We start from the raw sequence: 22,641 nt of genomic DNA, 5'->3' as shown, positions 1-22,641 counted from the left end.
CACAAAAACATTACAATTCAATTCTAGGTCATAATAAAAACAATGTTGCTAATCCACTTTTAGGAAATGTTACACTAATCTCCAGGTAATCTGGGGAACTGGGAGAACGATCAAAGGTCTATGAGGTAATTACACAGGAAATAAATGGCAGGACTGAAACATGAGCTTATACTGTATGTTGACACTAATGCCAACAGGAAATTAACCATTTGCTGTGAGCTTACATTCAACCGTGTGTACAACTAGTTTGTAACAACTACAGTGTAGTGATACAGAAAACAAAGCAGCTATTTGTATTTAGTATAATCTCAATGATTCTTTTAAAGAAAACATTATCATGGAGAGTATGAAGCTGCACAAATTTATTAACAACTATTTTGGTAATCCATTAGTCGGTTTGTACCAATTTTAAGGACAACACTTCAAGTTTAAGTATTATATTTTCAGCTTTACTTACTCTTCAATGACAGTAAAGTCAATATCTTTGGCATGTGGACAGAGCAAGGCATTTGACGACATTATCTCTGGCAGTGGGAAACACATGTATTCACTATTTTCTGACATTTTATCAATCAAACAATGTCAGATTAATCGACTATGAAATAGACTACTGATCCTGGTAAGAAGTGGGTCAGTAGTCCGAGTAGAAACCTTTAATGGCTACAAATGACCACACTGTTCCAACTGTTCTCTGTGAATGACACTGGTTCTTAGTCAATAAACGACAAACACAGGGAGCAAAGATGTGTTGACGGGTCCAACTACATTTGAAGCAAACCAGAGCAGACTTTTCAGCAAGTCAGAGTGCCAAAGCCGTAGCTAAACTTCAAAGGTGAGTGCATGATGAACAGGCCAGCTTGCAGGATAACCCCACTCTGGCCAGACACCTCTGGGGCAGCATGCGCGTCTGCCCGTGACGCCTGGTCTTCGTTTGCGTTGGAGAGGGCGCGGAGGGTCTGTCAACAGCACTGGCAGCGTCTGAGCTCTGGAGCAGACCCCAGTGCAGTCCAGCCACCCCACCCCACCAGCCAGACCGTCCATCACTTTAATGGCTGAGTTTACTGCCTGCATAACATCACCTCGGGGACAGCCAGACTGCCTACTCCGAATCAGCCGGTGGGAGACCCACAGCTCTGTGTGTGTGTGTGAGAGAGAGAGAGAGAGAGAGAGAGAGAGAGAGAGAGAGAGAGAATGAAAGAGTGAGCTGGAAAGATTTGTGGATCTGTTCCGGCAACTTGTGCAAAGATTTACAGCTCAAATTCACCTTTTCCAGTCTAATGTCTTTTTCATTAAGCGGCTTGTTTTATTCTGTCACTTAATAGAATAAGAATTGAATAAAAGATTATGGCCCTGGTGATGTAACAAGTCGTGTAATCTGCCTCAGGAAGGCCAGGATGTGTCAGAACAATACCCGAGTGCACTGATGAGCAACACCACACATCACAGTTACATCACCTCTGTCCATTCAGAGGGCGCCAGGACGCAGGCTCCCCACAGCCACACGGCTTGGAAAGTTCTAGAAACTCAGACGCCATCTTTTAATACCTCCGCAAGTTGACAAATGGAATATCTGACCTTTGGACTTATGGAGGACAACTAATTGAGGTGTGTATAATGCCAGGCGGGGATGTGGGGAGTTTAATGAAGGCATGGAGGCATTCGTCCCCCTCCTGTGCTGGAAGAGTTGGCCAGCTACAACCTGCTGGGTTTCGCCACCACTTTCTCACGCCACAGCGACCCAACGATGGCCACTCTCCACACACACATACACACACACACACACACACACACACTCTCACACACACACACCCCAGCCTTACATCTACCTAGTGACTGGATGTCTCACTGTCACAAAACTCAAACGTCGTCTCTTTTTCCCTTTTGTCTAAGGGCAGAGTGCACTTTGATAACATTTCATGGCTACTTTTAATCCTGAGCGCTTAATGGCAGAAGAAGTTAAGAGCGTGGCAGCACAAGCTGTTCAGCGAGGACAGCGGCATAGGCACGGTGTGGTGCTGCCCGGCGCGGTGCTGTGCAGATCTAACAGTACGGCAGCAGTGGCATTGTTCCGTCTCCGGAGTTTTTCAGAGTCACAAGAATGTCTGTAAGCTGCGATGTGAGGAGCACAATGACATTCTCCAGTCAAATGGATGAGGCGAGAAAAAAATGCCTCACTTGCTGTTGCCTAGTGACAAAAGAGATCATACTGGCAGCCCGATCATGCATGACTCTATAAAAAAAAAAAAAAAAATGTTTACTCACTGGAAATAATGTGCTGGCATTTCAGCACCGTCACACACTAAGAATGATACAGTCGGATATAGAAAAGCTGCAATGAGACGCTGCTCGGCCACTGAAAACAATGTGATTACATTCCAGTGTTTTGGCACATCATAAGACTATTTTGACAGCCGTGACCTGGGGATTCTGCCATATATCGCAGAGCAGTGGCAACCGGAGCAAAAGGTGAAAGGCGTACAGTCCGCCCACATCACAGACACACACACAGTGTTTACATTTTACAGGTTGTCCAGCCGTGTGTTCTCTGCCCTACCTCTGGCTTAGAGGTTCTGTTTGACACTTACCAGACAGATGAGCATTATAGCGAGCAGCACAATTCTATAGGAGGGATCCTCTGAGCTCACAGTTTCCCCCCAAAATGGTCCAGTTATGTGTCAATACAACACAGAAAGACAGTATGAGAAGAGCTACAGTATATTTGGAACTCAAACTCATAGGCCTATTTTGAGTCTATCAGGGTGGAATTTTTAGCTTTGTTATCTTTTTTTCTTTTATTTTTTTTTATCAAAATTTTAGTAGTTATCAAATTTTAACAAGCTATTCTTCTACAGATGAACAGAACTTTCAGAATTGTGTCAGACATGCTTTTAAAATGATTTAATTTGACCAAAATTCTCAATAACATAGCTAAACGGGGTGGAATTCTAAGAGTGCCTTAACATGAATAGAATTTCAAAAACTACTACAAGAAGGTAGGAGTGACAATTGAAGCTTAACTGCACAGTTGAATTCCCACTGCAAATAATGCTCTCACTTCCTGAAAATGGTCTCAATGGAACTGTAGTCTTTTCTAGAAGGTGGGAAAGTACATACTGAAAGTACATAAAGTACATACTACTAACATGGTGGAAGAGGACCTCAAGGGGACACGGTAAATGAAGAAAATACTGAATAGAAAATAAGCTGTAGTTACACATGATTCATTTGTTTGATTCAAGACAGTTTAGACTAGTCTGTAAAATATATTTTAAATATTTTGAGGTCTTTATTATATTATTGCTTAACATAGTTGTTAAGAAGTTCATCATTTAAATGTCAATTATTTCTGTTTCTGTTCTGAAATGAAAACAACTTATTTGTTATAAATATGTGACTTAGTTGGAAAAAAGAGTGGACATCAAATGTTATTGCATGCCAGGAATAAGGTAAAGGACTCAACATGTCAGGATTACACACACACTCTGACACTTCTTTGTCTGAATATCTGTTTAAAAAGGTGAATTGAAGGTGCACACAGCAGGGTTTAAGTGGTCAAATCACTCAGAATAGAAAACATGGATGTGATGATTTGCAACCTGACACTGGCAGTACTATGTCCACTGAGTTTAGCTTACCGGTATTTTACAGAGACAGAAAAAAACATTCAGCTCAGCTGCCTTGAGAATACGAAAGCTAGGCTATTGTTTGTTGGTGAAACATTTTGGATAGAATAAGTGTCTGTGTTTCTCAAGACACTTGCTATCACACACAAAAGCAGATACTAAAAAGACAACAATCATTATCCAGAAATTTGGATGTGAGACATAGTAAATATAGGACAAAAAAATTGAAACCCACGTAATAAAATGAATCAACATATTAATTTTAAATATCTCCAATGTGGGATAAAATAAATAAATAAATAAAAGACTGCTCCAGAAATTAAGCAGTGATGCACAAGGAATATATAGCACAGCACTCTCAGATTTCATCTTGAGCTTTCATGCCAGGCTCTCATTTCACCCAGAAAACATTTTGCAAGGCTTTTGTCATTTCTGAGGGTGAAACCTTAAACCTAAGTCACCTCCAAGATAAAGGATGGAATGGTGGCAATTCTAAAGAAGGGGTCAGATGATGACAAAGTCCCATGGCTGCCTGCTGCCACTATCAACAAGGACCACTAAAAAGGGATGAAAAACTTAGCACTTGCCTAGCCCTCCAGTCTTTTGAATCTGAAGTAAGGACTGTTGCCTACAAACCCAGAAAATGTTACCAGAATGCAGCTATGGCCTGAAAACACTAAGGTAGGCTAATAAAACGGGAATTTCTTGATGGCATGCCCGTGTCGTAAGTTGGCCTAATAAAGTTTACCCTCCTTATTTGTCTAATGAGCAGGCACAAAAAAAAGGGGAGGGGGAGGGGGGGGGTCTCTGTTGGTGGTTCCAACACAGAAGACCGAAGTTCATGACACGGGCATGCCTGCTTCGGTGGTGAAATTACATTATCGAGCAAATAGGATGATTTGAACGTAAATACGTCAATCTGCGCTGAGCCTTTTACAAGCTTCATATTGAGCTGCAGCAGAATGTCGGTAGACTGAGAGATCTGTCAACTCTACTTTTCAGTAGCATGAACACTTCAAGTTAAGGTCCGTTGACAAACTTCAGGGAGAAAGACATTTATTCAAAAATTATTGGATATAATCGCTCGTGATGAGGTCGTGATCGGTTTCTTCAGAATTGCAAAAAAAAAGATTGTTGAAAGTCAGTGCATCCACTAGATAAAAAAAGAAATCTGTTAGGCCTATAGCCACCCATAGTAGCCTATCAGTGCCCGCTCAACGCAATCAGTGAAGGGGTTTCCCCCATATACATACTCATTGTTTAATTTGTTAATCAACTTAAATTACACATTAAATAGCTTAATACATTCAGAATTTCTCTATTTATTTATTTAAAAAAATCACTACTCATTTTTAGATAAATTCAGGCAAATTCATGAATTTGAAGACAACATTAGTGACTGGCTATACTACATGACGCAGTCACTTCATCCATTCCAGGAGACAATTAGGTACTGTAGGCTAAAGCAATTTATTAATCTATTAATGTATTACTCTTTATAAATAGTAATTCGACAAACAATATTCATCCGTTTCTGCATACGAATAACTGTTTTCACTAGGCTATTCATCGACAGAGTTGATTTGTAGTGGGGTGGTACTGTAGTTGCAACACGTGAAATTTTGTTGTCGCAATATTTAGCCCTACCTTTCAAACGACAACCACTATAGCCTGTTTCAACAAAACAATGCGTCAATTAGGCTACACATTTTGTCTACAACTTAGCGTAGACTAAGACAAAACAAGTTGCAGAAGTTTGTCTTAATAAGGATGCTGGATTACCTGAGTCCTCGAAACTTTGAGAGACGTCAATGGATGTAGCGCACAGCATTCCGAGCACACACGTATAATAGGCAATCGACGATGAGGTCATATCGTAAAACGACATTGTCTCAGCCGTTGGAAACACGGAGATATAAATGTGCGTTTCAAGCTGTTGTTGTGAATGAGTTGAAATGAGAGCACGTCCATCACACCAAGGGCTTCAGCGGCGCACGTGAAGGAACGCAGTGAAACAACGCTCACTCTGCGCGCACTAAGAGGTGCACCATGGTCCTAAAGCTACTCAGATGTGTTGCAGGCTAATTATCACAACTTTTCTGCTTTACGTATTGTCCACGTCCATTGTTTACTGTTGCAAAGTATACCTATTCCTATCGAACGGTTCTTGGTGTACATATAGTACAATAACATTCCTTAATTGGTCAAAATAAGTGCGTCATGGTCAGGAGGCTCAGTGTGGTTGTATCAATGGAAACAGTTTCTATGACAAAAGGGGCATATTATAAAAAATAATGTTTATTTTCAATTAAAGATTTTTCCATAGACCGGTACAAAAGTAGCATTTATGATTCTTATGAGGACTACTAAAAGGTGAATATTCTTTCACCTTTTAGAATAACTGACTCATTAAGTCTGTGTGGTGGTACTTTTCTGCTATTGTAGTCAGGTCATCCCATGCCTTGACATCTGCCATGATGGTGAACAGAGTTTTCAAAACGTCCCTGAAAAATAAAAGAGAAACTTTATATTCAATATGCTTTATATGCTTATTTTTCTCTCTTTTTGTCCAGCTCTCTCCACTCCCGCACCACCATGAGCCTTGCTTCTGCTCTTGGGTTTTTTTTCCCGGTTACATTTTTTTTTGCTTTCCCCTTTCACTTTGCTTGTTACAGGATAAAGGGTCTGAGCTCTGTAAAGCACCTTGAGACCATTTCAGTTGTTTCTTGGAGATACATACATAAACTGGACTTGAATTGAAATAAAGACAAATCACACAGCATATTACACAGCATGAGGATTTGAAACAACTACATCCCTCATTTTGTAAACCTATAGGGCACACATGTTTCCATGTAAACTAATAATAAAAAAAAAAATGCATGATCAAATCTTCAAGTCATAAGTAAATATAATTATGCACTGAGTAAACATGTTGCTTGTTTGCCAACTTTGTGCTAAGTGAGTGCCAATGAGCACAGAGCAACTGAGAGCAGTGGTTACCTTGTCCTGTCTGGATGAGTATTGTCTTTGCAAACAGAGTGCCCAGTTTGCAGCAGATGACTACAGAAACTCTTCAGCTGAGGCAGAGATGATCTTGTGTCCAAGTCCTCGAACCAGGACTTGGGAAAGCATGCTGCCACCTAGTGGTAAAGATTGGACATTGAAACATGACGTCAACAAAAGCTTTAGTAAATTTAACATCATTGTATCGGCAGTCAAATTAAAAGAAAGAGAAGCCGCACCTTTTTGCATTTCTCCACGGTGAGCTGGCTGTCGGACTCGTTGAGCAGGGCCATCATGAGGTAGCGATTAAGGAGTTTGTCCAGAGCCAGCTCCTTCAGAGTGTGCTCCGGAAGGATATCATCCCACAGGGTGATGTTACCGAGAAGCTGGAACATAATCCAGAGTCCATTTCAAATGAAGTAGGTTACAGAATATAATGATGCACTATTGTGTGTTATGAATTATGATTGTGAATTCAGAAGGAAAATGGTTAAGTGTTACCTTCACTGCTGACCAGAACTGCTGTGTTTGAAATCTGTACTGTGGTGAAGCCCGGTCATCCAAGTACCTAATAAATAATAAAACAATCAATAAAAACAAGAAACCAAGATCAAAACTATCTCCATATCTTGAGAAGTGATTTGTACAAAAAAGGAAAATGTGGGGAAATATCTAATGAAATGGAAACAGCCTGGTAAATAACAGAATTACAATGTAAATGTGTTAAAAAAATTGCTTTACTTCTTTGGATAGAGAGGGATGAAAACATCTTCATCAACTGCACTTTTCAGCCGTGAGGTGACCGACATCAAGAAGGCCTGCCAGGGAAGCAACGCCAGCTACATATTACACACTAGGACTAAGCACGTTACAAACTTGGCTGAGTCATTTATCAGTCTTCATTATTATCTGGGGCTTGAGTCATCTGCAATGTTTGAGTGAACTCTCAACAGTCAAATAATGACCATCTTACACTGCCTTCTGTTCAGGACTATTATTGTAACCAAAGCTGAGAATAAGGACTGAGAGCCTTGGCATGGTTAATCAAAGCTACTCATCGTGTATGGTAAACTGGGCTGACATCACACATATACATCCTATACCAGCAGCCAATGCATCACTTTTTAACTGCCTCAAAAGCACTGAACAGATTAAAGGTGACATTATCATACCTTGACAGGCTTGCTCTGATCGCCACTGAAGATGGAGTAATCGTCCTGTAGTCTCCTGCAAAGGACTGTAAGACACTGGGTCTGTCTCAGAGATAAAGGGTCCCACACCAACTCCACAAAGCCTAGGAGTAATAGGAACAAGTGGCCACGGTATCATTTAAATAACATAGAAAAGTACACAAAGACAGATAACATAAGACAGATAGATACAATTTTAATTAATAATTAATCTTAATCTTGAATTATTCCAGATGTTTTTTAATTCTGGAATTAGAATTACTAGTGCAGTGCCCGTTCAAACATGCTAACCTATAGCCCAAATACATGCCTGCAGGTAGGCATACTTTAAAAAATAGGATGATAGGGAAAAACATAATTCCAGCTACATTCAATAATGAATACTGAATATTATATCATAATATAATAAATGTGCAGTGAGCAGAATTTAAAGTATATATATTTTTTATTTTTTTTTGGGGGGGGGGGGCTTTTTATGCCTTTAATGACAGGACAGTGCAGGAGTATGACAGGAAGTGAGTGTGAGAGAGTCAGGGTGGGATCTGGAAAGGACCACGGGGCGGGAATCGAGCCCGGATCACCGGTGTACAGTGCAGGTGCCCCAGCCAGTTACGCCACAGCAGGGGCCAGTGAGCAGAATTTAAGCATGGCTGCATGTGACATTTCTTACAGATCAAAATGACATAAGCCTAACAGCTGTTTTGAGTCAAGGCTATATGTTTAGCCTATTGAATAACTTAATGAAAGAGAACACAAATCATTTTGTGGAATGATGCATCATCATATGAAATTTGCAACGATGTGAAAACAATCTCTGGTAGCCTATAAGTGACAACACGCTCTGTCTGCCACTCATTGTCTGTAGCTGATCAAAATGACATAAGCCTAAAGCTTTGAGTAAAGACTGTGGGCTGTATTTTACACCCTGGCGCATGGCGTAAAACTCGTTTTCCACCCGGCGCAAAGTTGAATTCCTTATTTTGCATGTTTATTTTTTAAACAATGCGCCCAGGGGTGTGAGGCAATTAAGAACTTAAGTAGTGGCCTGGCACGTTGTATAAAAATCGCTATTGTACACCTAGTCAGAAGTCTATGGCGAGTTGTTTATATGTTATTTTAAGAGCGCATTGTCAACAGTCATATTGGCGGGTGCACAACGCACCATCCCTCTATCATCCATGAACGCACACCAGCGCACATCCATGCAAAACCCTCCCAATGTGGACTGGACATCCTACTAAATTTGAATAAGCTTTTGACGAGTGACGATGCGCTTTTGACTGTCATGATAGGGCCCTGTATGTTTAGCCTATTGAATAACTTGATGATAGAACAGACAAACTGTGAAATGATGCATCATCATATGAAATTTGCAACGATGCGGCTCAAAAACTGGTCTCTATCTGCCTCTCGTTGTCTGTAGCTGATCATGCTTTTATGTCTGGCATTCTGAAACGTCTTTAAATTCGGGACCATTATCGCTCATCTAAATTTGGGACCTTGCAGTCGGGATTGTCGTTTGTTTATTCAAAATCTAAAGACTGTCCAACGTAGCCTGGGCTATTCGAAGTGTCAGTTTATTGCACATCATGTTTTACACCGTTTTGAATAGCCACTGCACACTTGTGTTTGTTGGCGTGTTGTTGCAAAATCCGCTGACTCATTTTAATGTAAGCAAACCACATTTAGCAAAATCCACTGACTCATTTTAATGCAACGGAGTCTTTATTGTTGAGGTCAGACATGATAATCACCCGCATATCTTGCACTCGCTTTTTACCTGCGGATTCAATTCTACCAAAAAGCCCGGTTATCCTCTCAGATCCCTGTCAAGTTTGAAATCAATCGGACCATCGGTTCGAGAGATATGCGAACAACACACAGACAGAGTTCCTGCAATTTATAGATAGATAGATTTAAACGTTCTTGTCTTTGTATATTCCAGGCCTGACCCCATTTGCATTGCACAACACAGATTACTGTAAGCGAAGACTGTGGTGGACAATTCAGAGTGTTAGCTCTGTGATATTCTGAAGATGATGGACAGACCTTGAATCTTGGGCAGGACAGTCTTCTCTACGATGGCAGGAATGGTTTTAATGTCCGCATTCTCAGACTCCTCGTGTCCTTGTCCGTGGCAGAACTTCTCAACTGCAGAGTACCAGGGCCGGCCCTCAAAGTCCTCACCATCTGACTGGAAGCACATTTCACAAATGTAAACAGATTCAGACCTAAGAGTCCAATGAAGCCGAGAGAACTGGCATAAAAGTAAACTTATTTCGACTGTCAGTCAATAACAGTGTCACAAAGTTTCAAACCGCACTTGAAGAGGGTTCCAGCCAATGAGCTGCTGCCTGACGATGGGGCTCAGGAGTTTGGGCAGGCACAGGCCGATGTACGCATTGTTGTAAGAGTCTGCGTAGGAATGTCTCCACTCATCAAACCTGGAGAGGATCTTACTGATGTCGGAGAAATCCTTATGGACGTCTGAGAAAATGGCTTCCGCTCTCTTCAGGATGTCCGCTAATTAGTCAAATTAGACATATTTACACATTTGCTTATTTCTACTAATGATCCTTGCCAGGTTTATAGACCTCTTTGGAATTCTTAATTAAGCCAATGAATGCCTCAACTTCTACAATTTGTCATCACATTTGGTTTGAATATTGCTTACATGACCACACAGAACACACAAAGGAATACACAGAAAGCAAACCAAACATGCACATTTTTGAATATTTGCTAAACTTTGGTCACAATATCTGGACTTATTTTCTATACCACTGCACACATTAATCTTCATATGATTATAGTCATGGTGGTAATGTTCTGCAGCAGCATTAGATAGAATTACACACAGTACAGTACTATTAGCTATTAGACATTATTCTCAAAAAGAAAACATAAATAAACATATCATGTGTTCATGAATTTGCATAATAGAATGGCAGGAACGGATTTAACCCGCCATGCACATTTGGTCTCCCCCAATGTTGTCTCCATGGCTACGGCCTTGTAGTGTACTAATGAACGAGTAAATATCTCTCTCACACACACACACACACACACACACACACACACACACACACACACACACCTTTCTTCCTCTGAAGCTCTTCCTGCTGTTCAGGTTCGTCCTCTGTGTCGGCAGGCAGGCACGCAAGCTCCAGCTGTCCCTCCGAGATGCTCTCCTCTCTGCAACAGTTCACAAACAGACCACCTAAACAACCACATTTACAGCTACTGCTGCCGCTGCACATACAGTGCACTTCCCCTGTTTGATTACTTCAGTAATGTCACAGTGAGTAGATTGAGTGAAACAGCATAAGTAGATAGAAGTAATTACAAGGTGTCCTGTTTCTAACTTAATGGGCACATCAAAACTGAGACCATTCATGAATGAAATGTTGACACTGAAGGAAATGTATATAATTAAATGATAAAGTCCATACCTGCCCTGAGCTCCCATGGGATCGTCACCAGTTGTATCTGTGTTAACTATGGAACAGACACAAAGCAGATGGTTTAGGTGAACAGGACAAAATAATACTCAATGGAATAAACTCAACAGATCGAAACAGGTCTTTACATGTATAGGCTGTGCTTTGCAGTTGTATGCTGATTGCAAATTACTTTTAGCAGAATTTTGCTGGAGTGAAAGTTCAATTCTAAGTATAAATAACTAATAACGTTTATTCTTTACTGAAGGTTGAGGTTTAGTCCCTGCAAGTGTCCACTGCTCCGGGATCAGTGTCTTGCCTACTCACACGATAGCTGCTGGAGACGAGAGGACTCCTCCCTCACCACCTCCTTCCTTTGGGTGAACAGTGCATCCGCTTGGTCGATGTACAGAGAGTGCATGTCCATCTCCACTGAGTTGATCAGCACCATCTAGCACAGACAGGTAACACACAGGAAGAGCAAAGACATATAAGGTCAGACCATCAGCCAGGACTGGTCACATTCCACAGCGACAATGAGGGTCCAAGCAATGACATTAGGGACACCAGCATAAACAGTAATGATATAGGCTTGTTTATAAGTAGGGCAAACAACTACTATTACTATAATGTCCAACTACTATTACTATAATGCTTGGACAAAAAGTGACCATCGTCACAAGGCAATAATTAACCAATTTCTGTGGGCCCTCAACAAGATTAGAGTTCCTCGTGCCACACAGCTCCAGAAGAAATATTAGGCACACCACAAAAATTCTCTCGATTTCAAAAGGCTCAACATCCGACACAGCCTGCAACGATTATAACAATCATTCTGCGTGTGCACCTTCTCTGTCAGACATTCGATCAGGTTGTCGGCATAGACACGCATGTTCCGGTAGAACTTGAGCTTTTCCTCAGCAGTGGTGTTCTCCAGGTTCTCCAGGGCGCTCTTGGCCTCGTCCACATCAAACTGGAGCTTCCGCAAATCCGCCTCATGGGCCCGGTGAACACTTCTCAAGGACTCCAGTCTGTGTTAAAGAGAGAGGGGGGGGGGGGAAGTGAGAGGGGCAGACAGATAGGAGAAAGACAAAGAGAGAAAGAGAGAGAGAGAGGGAGAAAGAGAGGGGGAGAGAGAGTGTCATAAGGCAAAGGAAGCAGAAAGACAGCTCAAAGTTAGAAGAACTGAGCCTTAAACACTAAACTGAGACTTAGAAATGCATAATATATATTTGTATCAGAGCCAGATCCAAGTTATTTTAAAACTATGTGCATATTAGCCACCATTACATTCAGCAATCACACACACACAGACAGACACACACACACACACACACACAGACACACACACACACACAGACACACACACAGACACACACTTCTGTTTCTAATTAACCTCTGCTTCTATGAACTCAATCATGGTTGAAAAGCTGTGAAATGAAAGGCGCAGCTGAGGTAGTTCCTACTTTCCAGTAATCCTCTTCTTGATGATGCTGAAGCTCACAGCAGGAAGTGATTCAGGGATTTGCAGTCTCTTCCTCTTCCCTGACTCTTTTCCCGGTTTGGAGATCTGAGCATTCCCACAAAGAGAACAAAAAATAAGGATGAATAAACACATGATGGACAATGCAACCTCACTAATTATAAATGATATTTTACCACACCAGTACTAAAACTCTGACAACTTTAAAGTTCCTTCTGGTCTCTGGTAAACCTGAATCCGTTTGGTGACAGACAAAGTAGTGTAAACAGGGGTAATGCCTTATATGACAAAAAGCCACAGGCAACAGTGACTGGAATAACATTGTGTATGTTCACATTATTTGACAGGAATGTTACCAGGTCTGCCTCACTTGTTCTGGCACCCATGCATACACCCAACAGGTGATTTTGAATTACTTCTTGTGTTTACACACCATCAATTAAAAACAGCTAAAAGCTTACCTTTTTGATGACATCGAAAAATTTGACATTTGAGCAAAATGACTTCCATGAGTCAGACAATAGAACAAACACACACATAGTCAAAAATGTGTATGCCTTACCTGCAAAATATTCTGGAGCAGCTCATTGAGAAGCTCACATTCGCCTCTACTTAGCTAGAAAAGAGATGCGACAGCAGGAATCAGGGATTCATTCAGATACACTCTCTCTTTAGCAGGACAGAAGAAAATACCCATATCAACAGCTAATGGCATGATAGCTAATACTGAGGGCTGGGAATGGACATGTACTCTGTGTCAATTAGCGTACTTCCGTCAGAACATTTTAATGCAGTACGCTGTGTGCTTACTCACATAGTGTGTGAATTTCAACAGAATAGTGTTGCTTTAATCGAACACCAACTGAAAAGTGTCCACACTAAACCTTTTGATTCGCAAATGAGCTTTCAGGGGAGAGAATATCTGAATATCCCAGTCTGACTGTCACATCTCTGTGTATGTAATGCAAAGTTATATATGATATGATGTCCATAATCAGACTCACCTGTGGCCTTTTCACGCCTTTCTCAATTTGCTGGGCCTCCCACAGGCTCTGGGCCTCGGCCTCCTCGCTGTCATCAGAGCTGTCCTCACTGTCACTTTCACCTGGGGGTCAAACAGTAACACAGAGTAGAACTGAATAAACATGCGGAGTCTAATTTTTTTCTACATCTCACAAAGGAGGGCCATTAGTTTAGTGATAGGGTGGTGGTAGTGTAGTGATTAAGATGCTGGGCTAGCATGTAGTAGCCTGAAAGTTGTGGGTTTAATTCCCGGCTTCCACCGTTGTGCCCTTGAGAAAGGCACAAGGACATTGGCCCTCGTAATATAATCAACATATGTATATCACTTTAGATAAAAGTGTCTGCTGAATGTATACAGTACATGTAAATATAGCGGCAAATAAGATTTGATACTCTGATGACTAAATTCTGCTGAAAGGAATGTGAAGCAGCCCGTTGTTCACTAAGGACATTTGCATAAAATTTGTTTCAGTGCAGTCCAGTATCCATTTCACCGAACTTAAAATGCTAAATGGCAGGATTTATATAGCACCTTTCTACTCTTCCAAGCACTCAAATTGACCCATTCACACACACCAACAGGGCAGGCTGCCTTGCCAGGCTCCAACCTACACATCGGGAGGAGTTTGGGATTCAGTGTCTTGCTCAAGGACACATCGACAGGCTCAGAAGGGGTCAGAGTCGAACCAGCAACCCTCCAGTTACTGAACATTTTTGCAAAATGTAAGTGTCTTAACCTCTTAAACTGTTCCTTTTAACTTCAAAATTAGAAATATGCAAAAATGTTGACAAAAAAAATTATATTTAGGGGTAGCTCAATCATGTGAAAGATTGCCTATGTTAAGCTGTGCTGCGTTATTGTGATATGCAAGTAATATTAAAAGTTGCTGCAAATGAACTACATTATTGAAATCAGACACTGACAACAATGACAACAATCTCAAAAAAAGCACAACGTTTTCAACAATCTCTCATTTCTGATGCTCAGCAGCCAGTGTTGACTTTTTGCAGTCTGGATAGATCCATCAGTGATCTTCCATTCTAATAGATGGCAGATTTGATCCAACTGGTATGGTGGAAACAATCAAATAAACTTCACTTCTTGTTTTTGCCATGATTTTGCTCTTGGTACACAACACAACTGCAAGCAAAGCTGAGCAAGGAATGGTGAAGGTGCCTTTTCCTCATACAGTTTTGGCACATATTTAGGGTTTCGTGGATACAATTGTTTGAATATTTTAATGAAGACCAAAAAATGTGATAACCAAGGTGATCATCAATATAAATATGTATTGATTTCAACAGGAAAGGTAAATTGGCATGCTGTATTTTCTTATATAAAGGAACAATTTGAAGGGTTAAGAGCATGACAATTGGAGACTTAAAAAATAAGGACCACCCTACTGAACAGCTCCTCTACCTCCTTAGCCACAGCCGCCCTGAAAAGCTAATGGATGAACACTCAGAGCTGTGACACTCACCCATCTTCTCCGCTATCCTCTCTCTGAGCGTTTGGGGTCGGGGTGCAAACTCGATACGGCGCTCGTGGTCATCAGGCTCGTTGTCGCTGTCTCGCTCTCGCTCCACGTCGTCCAGATCCTCGTCCTCTCCCGTGCCGGGGGTGCTCTCTCGATCTCCGTCCAGAGAGATGTAGTCCCTTTGGGCCCGTGCCCGCTGACGTGCTTCCTTGGCGGCACGGATCTTCCGAGCATCAGGGATGGAGACTGGCACTATGCAAAGTGATAATGACACAAGTTAAAGGAGAATTCCGGCCATTTTTCACATAGATCACTGTTTCTCGAGGTCACCAAAACTAGCTTGAGTTGCTGCAGCCAACAGCTAGAGTAGCCAAGCAGCTACAGTGCTACACTCTGGGGGCATGATTTGACCTCAAGTAACAGAGATCTATGTGAAAACTGGCTGGAATTCTCCTTTAAGTCACACTTATTCACACTTGTTATTTTTGTATTTGATGGTTAAGTACACAAATCACACAGACCTGGAGACCTGGGGATCTGGGCAGGCGCTGAGGACTGAGAGGACATCGATGTCATAGAGCTGATGTCGCTGTTGTCGCTTTCACTCATTTCCTCTTCTGCCGAGTCACTCTCTGACTCTACTGTGGGCTGCTTTTTCCGGGAGACATCTTTTGCTGTAGTTTAAGGAGAGAGAATTGCAACTCTGAATGAACCGGTCTCACAACCAATTATGAAAGATCATCAAATGCAGAGCAAACAACCCCATTTACTCAGCGGCAAAACTGAAGGTTTACTAATCGGATACTGATTAGACCTTACCTTCAGAAGTCTTGATTGGTGAACCTTCTTTTTTCCGAGAACTGAATACAACCAATTTGTCTTTGGCTTTCTTTATTTTGAATTCAGACTCAGGGCCTGTTCATAGACAATCAGATAAAAATGAGTCAGGTTGTTGTGTGAAACAAAAGGCAAGTCGAGATTGCGAGGTCAGATAAGTTTCCAAATGATCTACTCATGACATATTTTTTTCACTGTGTGCTCTGTGTGTTCACTAATTCACGGATGAGATAAATGCAGAGACCAAATTGGTATAGCCTACTTGTATACGCAAGTATACTTGGCCGAGAAAAAGTTCCTCTGACCGCAGTTCCTATAACTATTTAAGCTCTTACTTTGGGGTAGGGTCTTTTCCCTGAGCATAGGAACCATGGCTGATTTGCATTCCAAGGCAGCAGACAGCAAAATAATTCAGCTTCTCTTTAAATTTGCATAACATAACTGCATGGGTAGGCAGACTGCCTAATGTCATGCAACAAATGCCTTCAGCTTCTGGACAGATAAGAAAGTTATGGAGCTAGACTATTACTTAGGCTACCAAATACATGTACATACCCTCCTGCAACTTTTGGAAAATACTATATAGGAAAGGTGAGCGTGATATTATCTATGGCATTTACAATGATTACGTTTGACACATAATATATGAGCATAACGACATCTTCCAGAGATAACCGTAACAATAATGAAAACAAATAACATTTTAAAAATGTCAGATATGGGGACAACGCAACTGCAGCGACTGGGGAGTTTGGGGGGTTAAGAGTTGTTCCATATTTGATTCATGGTTTGTCCTGTCAATATAGGCCTATCTATCTAAAGCATAAATACTCACCTTCGTCATCGGAGAAAGTAAGCGTCTTTGTTTTGGTTTGCTCTTTTGGAGGACCTGGGCTGCTAGCAGAGTAAACCCTTCCGTCATCGTCCTCTCCACTAGAATCCGATTTTGCGGGAGGTTTTTGAGCCTTGGAACTACAGGTTATTCCTCTGGTTTGAGATAGTTTTGATGGTTTGATCTGAAGAGAAGGTATTTCACTCTCATCCTCGTCTTCTTTTCGATCGTCTTCACTGGAATCGTCTTTCCTTTCTCTAATATTTCTCCGCGTTGCCTTACGAAACATTTTTTTTAAATGTGGTTTGCTAAATGGTTAAGAAATGTTTACACTCGAGTATTTTTACCAAACCTGAACGGCGTTTTTGATATTACTTCCAGGTAAAGAAGTCTTTCCAACAAAATAAAAGCCCCCGTTTTCAAAATAAAAGCCCTTTAGCTAAAAGAAAAGAGTGGCAAAGTCCTTTCATTTAAGCTAGCCTTTTCAGTTCTATGGCAAAATGGATATGGGTTAATGTGCTGATGGTTAATTTAATGCCAGAAAGATGGTGTGGCTCTCCTACTCAGTTTCATCAGATAACATAGACTGATAAGCAAAATAAACAATTGTGCATTTTATGACTAAAGCATGAAAGTTTCACATGTAATCTTCAATCTTCAGGTTTAATTTCAGACGTGGAGGCCTTCAGATATGACCTCTGGGGCTAGATATTTGCTGTATAATATACACATGTTTGAGGAGTATAATATTTTTACAACTCATTCCAGAATTCTACTGTGAAGATCTAGAACTTATATTAACTGCCATTCAAACTGGTTGCTTGAGTTCATTATGACAGTTTCAAATGGAACCTTTAACTGGCAACATTCTAATCACATACAAATGTGATTTCTTTTTTCACCTTTACAGATAGATACATAGTGGAATGGTAGATAGTAGGAGCAAATTAATAAGGAACCCCTTACACAAGTAGCCTTTTTGTCTCAACAATGTTTTCCTTTTTTAATGTCATGTCTCTATTGGCTGTGTAGCCTATATCCAGGCTAAGTCTCCTGAGCAAGAGCAAAGATCCGTGCACTTGAGGGCAGCCTTTTTGCACCTGCAACGCATAGTACACCCTTTTTTGCAGCAACAATGGATCAGTTCATAACAGCCATGGGAGGCCTCTGGAAGAGTGGTCTAGAATGACTGCCATCCTGTCTCATCCTTCACCCATACTTTGGCCTATAGGACACTGACTGGATCTGCTCCCTGCTATCTTAATTCAATGATCAAGATATTATATCCCTAACCGCACTGCAGTCTTCTGATGAGCGTCTGTTGTGTCGACCAGCCATAAACACTAGGTCAAATTCAAGACTCTATTCCTCGGTGGTTCCTCGTTGGTGGAATGAATGCTCTCCGTTCCTGTGATCGTTTTGGGTCTTTCAAGAGGGGTCTAAAGGCATATCTGTTCAACATGCACTTAGTTTATTAAACCTTTCTTGTGCGTTATGGTTTTATATTATAGTATTTATTTATTTTTATAAGGATATTGATTGAATTGACATTGTTGTTTATTATTGCTATTCTCCTTAATGTAGTCTTTCACTGTTACTTTGTATTGTTGTTATGTGTATGCAAGGGCGTAGGTTTGGTCTGAGCTTTGGTGGGGACACTACCCACTAACCCCCCCCCCCGAAAAAAATAAATAAAAAAAAACTCAACTCTTTCACCAGCCACTATAGATATATAAACTGATTAAAATATGCTACTGTCCAACTACTATCCATGATTAAAATGTGCTACTGTTCAACTTGATCTAACTACACTGTAAGCACAGCTCAGTTTTAAGAAATGCAGCCGAAAGACCATGTTGAATTTTGCTATAATTTTTAATAATTATTACATTTTAATAATTATTACATTTCTTGAAGTTATTTTTCTCACAAACTGCTTATCACAGCAAACAGTGGCTAGCTAGTACCGTTTAAAGCTGAGAAAAGGCTCTTTCATGTGACACATGTGTGATGAGTACCCAGCTAACACATGACGTTGCAGCAATGTCGCCATAAAGTTGTCATTTGGTCACAGCGACATTACCTTCTGGCTACGTTGTTGCAACGTCACAGCTACTTTGCAAGACAATGTTGTCACTTGGTACCATTAGTGACATTGCAGCGACGTTGTGACCTGGTCAGCTGATGATGTTGCAATTTGGTACCGTTAAGAACGGTGCCACAACATTGTGATTAGGTCAGCTGGTGACATTGCCATTTGGTGCCGTGGGAAACGTTTCCGCGACGTCTGCCAATGACGTTGCCATGTAGTATTGTGAGTGATGTTGCCACAACATCATGGTCAGGTCAGCTGATGACGTTGCCATTTAGTATCAGGAAATGTCCCCGCGACGTCAGCCAATGACGTTGACATGTAGTATTTGGAGTGATGTTGCCCCAACGTTGTAAACGGGTCAGCTGATGACGTTGCCATTTGGTGCTGTGGGAAATGTACCGGCGACGTCAGCCGATGATGTTGCCATGTAGTATTTGGAGTGATGTTACCACAACATCGTGATTAGGTCAGCCGATGACGTTGCCATTTGGTGCTGTGGGAAATGTACCGGCGACGTCAGCCGATGATGTTGCCATGTAGTATTTGGAGTGATGTTGCCACAACATCGTGATTAGGTCAGCCGATGACGTTGCCATTTGATGCTGTGGGAAATGTACCGGCGACGTCAGCCGATGATGTTGCCATGTAGTATTTGGAGTGATGTTGCCACAACGTTGTAAACGGGTCAGCTGATGACGTTGCCATTTGCTGCCATTGGAACCGTCCCCGCGACATCAGCCGATGACATTGCCATGTATTGTGAGTGATGTTGCCACAACATTGTGAACTGGTCAGCTGATGATGTTGCCATTTGCTACCATGAAGAATGGTGCCACAACATCATGATCAGGTCAGCATTTTACCGTGTACACATAAATTATTTTATTGTAAGGCCCCTCATGAACGAAAGTCCACGAAACTTGGCATGCATTCGGAGGGTGACATTAATGATCCTACACTTTCAATTTCGTGCAGTTTTGACCATGTCAGCCAGAGATATTGTGATGAAAACACCTAATGTTTTGCTTTTTAATTTTTTACTAGGTGGCGCTATACATGAAATAAGTGGTAATGGGATAGGTTGACATGCCCCCTTAAGACCAACATAAAAAAAAAAGGTGGACCTCCATGGCCCTACGGTTCTCGAGATATTCACAGAAAACTGTCTCCGGCCACCTACAGGCCAGTTGGTGTATAGTAACATAAATTAATTTATTGTGTGGCCCCCCATGAACGGAATTCCACGAAACTTGGCGTGCATTCAGAGGGTGTCATAATGATCCTACACTTCCAATTTCGTGCAGTTTTGACTATGTTAGGTCAAAGATACCTGTGATTACAACACCTCATTTTTACTTTTTTGTGTTTAACTAGGTGGCGCTATACATGAAATGAGTGGTTATGGAATGGGTCCTCCTAAACCCTACGGTTCTCGAGATATTCACAGAAAACTGTGTCTGCCCTACCCTCCTTTCGGGGGGTCCAGTCCAGCGGGGGGGCTACAGATCAAAACGAAAAAAGGAGGTTCCATGCTATCCATGTGGGGTTACATGCCCACCCAGTTTCGTGTACCCCGGTCTTACAGTGTCCCGGGAATCCTTGACGGAAATTTGGACATGCGAAAAAAAAACGAAAAAAAAACAAAATCTGACTAAACCTATATGACCGCCGCTTCGCTGCGCGGCGGTCATAATAAGTTGGACAAGGGTAATGTTGTGGGAGCTGTGTTTATAGACCTCAAAAAGGCCTTTGACACAGTGAACCACAGCATACTCTTTAACAAGCTCACCAATTTCAACTTCTCTGAACATGCCATCGGTTGGTTTGCCTCATACTTGGACAATTGAGAGCAACGTGTTAAAATAAACACAGGACTCTCAATGCCACTTCAGTCGACAATGGGTGTTCCACAGGGATCCATCCTGTGGCCTCTGCTGTTTAGTATGTATATCAACGACCTACCAACATGCTGTCAGTCAGCAAACTGTCAAATGTATGCTGACGATACAGTCTTATATGCACCAGCTAGAACACCAGGTGCAGCAGCAGAGGTCTTGACCAAGGAAATGTAGGGAGTATGTCAATGGCTCAAAGATAATCACCTGACGCTTAACATTAAAAAGACTGTTTCAATGTGCTTCTCTATAAGAGGTAAAGCCAAATGTACCATTAAAATAGGCCAAGAGGCTATAGAGGAAGTGGATGAATTTAAATTTTTAGGTATTATTTTAGACTCACAACTTAATTTCAAAAAACATGTTAAGAAACTCTGCAAGACTGTCCGGACAAACCTGAACTGCTTCAGAATGATAAGACATCACATCCCGGTCAAGGCAGCTTTATTGTTCTTTCATGCAATGATACTCTCTCACTTATCATACTGTATTACCGTATGGGGACAAGCCTCCCAGACAACCATCAAACCAGTCACACCATTATATAAACAGGCACTGAAAATAATGGACCAGAAACCAATAACATCACATCACTGTTTAATTCTACAAAAATATAAGTTATTAAGTTTTGATAATTTCATTAAGTTTTCTTTTCTTAAAATAATTTTTAAATGCGCAAATAATCTGGCGCCCTCTATACTTTGTCCATTTGTCATGAAAACAAAAGCAAGGAGCGCGGCCACAAGAGGAGCAGTGGGTGGTAACTGCACAGTAGAGGGGCGCAAAACTTCTTTCGGCCAGTCATGTTTTTCAGTAATAGGAACCCGCTTTTGAAATGACTTACCGATAGAACTAAAAACACAAACAGAACTGACAACATTTAGCAGTAAGGTAAAACATTGGCTGAAAGTAAATCAGGGATGTGACCACTAAGACACGCAGGCTTGCACACATTAAAACAAATTAGCAGTATTTTAAAACAAAATGTTTTTTTTTAGGCGTGTGGTGTGGGGGGGGGGGGGGGGGTTGTGTGGCCCGCCGGCCAATTTTCAAAACCTAATGTGGCCCTTGAGCCAAAAAGTTTGCCCACCCCTGGGATAGGGCCAATAAAGAAAAGCTCTTAAAGACACTACTCTTCCAAGAACACCTCCTCTCCTTCTCACAACCTCCTCTACCTCCTTCCCTCTTACTTCTCCTACCATACTTTGACTAGTACTTAAAATGTAGGCACTCCTATCCTCTAGTATTGGCAAATGCAGTGGTAATTCCTATAGCTGTAGCTCTGTAGTAGCTTAAATGTTATTCTATTGCTGCAAGTTATGATAAAACATCCGCCATATGAATCAATGCAAATGTACAGTAAAGTCACATTTTAAAAAAAACAAATCTGTGTTATTCTAACAGTTTCTGCAGTGTAATGTTGAGTCTTTCATGATTCAAACATGGAAATAGTAAGTCTGTGTTTACTCTACTTAAAACTGTATTTGACATTTTAATAACAATCTAAGTATTATCATCTTTCCCTTTCCCTTTCCCCATGATACTCAAACTATTGTTTTACCTCAACCCACTGATGAAACTAGGAAGCTTTTATTCAAAAAGGGATGCTTACATTATGTAAAATGTAATACGGTGACATGACAGTTTATGCAAATAGCAAACTTCCTTTTTCCTTTCAAAGAACATGCTGTCGGGTGACCTCTTTGAATTTCCCCTAGGGATCAATAAAGTATATCTAT

At 41.2% G+C, this 22,641-nt stretch overlaps 1 protein-coding gene across 2 annotated transcripts; it reads right to left on the bottom strand.

Moving 5' to 3' along the window:
- Positions 1-5,901: 5,901 nt before the first annotated feature.
- Positions 5,902-17,300, bottom strand: gcfc2 (GC-rich sequence DNA-binding factor 2). 2 transcript variants are annotated; one of them, XM_076299390.1, is made up of 19 exons: positions 16,916-17,300; positions 16,063-16,158; positions 15,765-15,917; positions 15,247-15,495; positions 13,747-13,847; positions 13,305-13,358; positions 12,726-12,829; positions 12,107-12,290; positions 11,587-11,710; positions 11,272-11,317; positions 10,917-11,014; positions 10,143-10,342; positions 9,869-10,013; positions 7,802-7,923; positions 7,371-7,447; positions 7,131-7,197; positions 6,869-7,015; positions 6,627-6,766; positions 5,902-6,127 (listed from the first exon to the last, which is right to left on the bottom strand). In XM_076299390.1, the coding sequence occupies exons 1-19, from the start codon at positions 17,199-17,201 to the stop codon at positions 6,016-6,018; spliced, it is 2,505 nt and encodes an 834-aa protein (XP_076155505.1). In that variant the 5' UTR covers positions 17,202-17,300; the 3' UTR covers positions 5,902-6,015. The 2 variants fall into 2 exon arrangements, with proteins under 2 accessions (XP_076155505.1, XP_076155506.1); XM_076299391.1 differs by lacking the exon at positions 13,305-13,358 and having other exon boundaries at positions 16,916-17,299.
- Positions 17,301-22,641: the final 5,341 nt, after the last annotated feature.

Source organism: Alosa pseudoharengus, unplaced genomic scaffold, assembly GCF_046254945.1.
Source record: "Alosa pseudoharengus isolate Yale_2024_CS ecotype anadromous, Long Island Sound unplaced genomic scaffold, YU_APseudo_1.1 YU_APseudo_1.1_scf_22, whole genome shotgun sequence".
NCBI classification, from domain to species: Eukaryota; Metazoa; Chordata; class Actinopteri; order Clupeiformes; family Clupeidae; genus Alosa; species Alosa pseudoharengus.
This window is presented reverse-complemented; position numbering and strand designations above follow the sequence as displayed.

Excerpts from the sequence above, each read along its gene's own strand:
- gcfc2 (XM_076299390.1), bottom strand. The coding sequence starts at position 17,201 with ATGTTTCGTAAGGCAACGCGGAGAAATATTAGAGAAAGGAAAGACGAT. Across the intron at positions 13,359-13,746 it reads AAGGCGTGAAAAGGCCACAG|CTAAGTAGAGGCGAATGTGA; the intron begins GTGAGTCTGATT and ends TCTCTTTTCTAG. Across the intron at positions 12,830-13,304 it reads TGCTCCAGAATATTTTGCAG|ATCTCCAAACCGGGAAAAGA; the intron begins GTAAGGCATACA and ends GGGAATGCTCAG.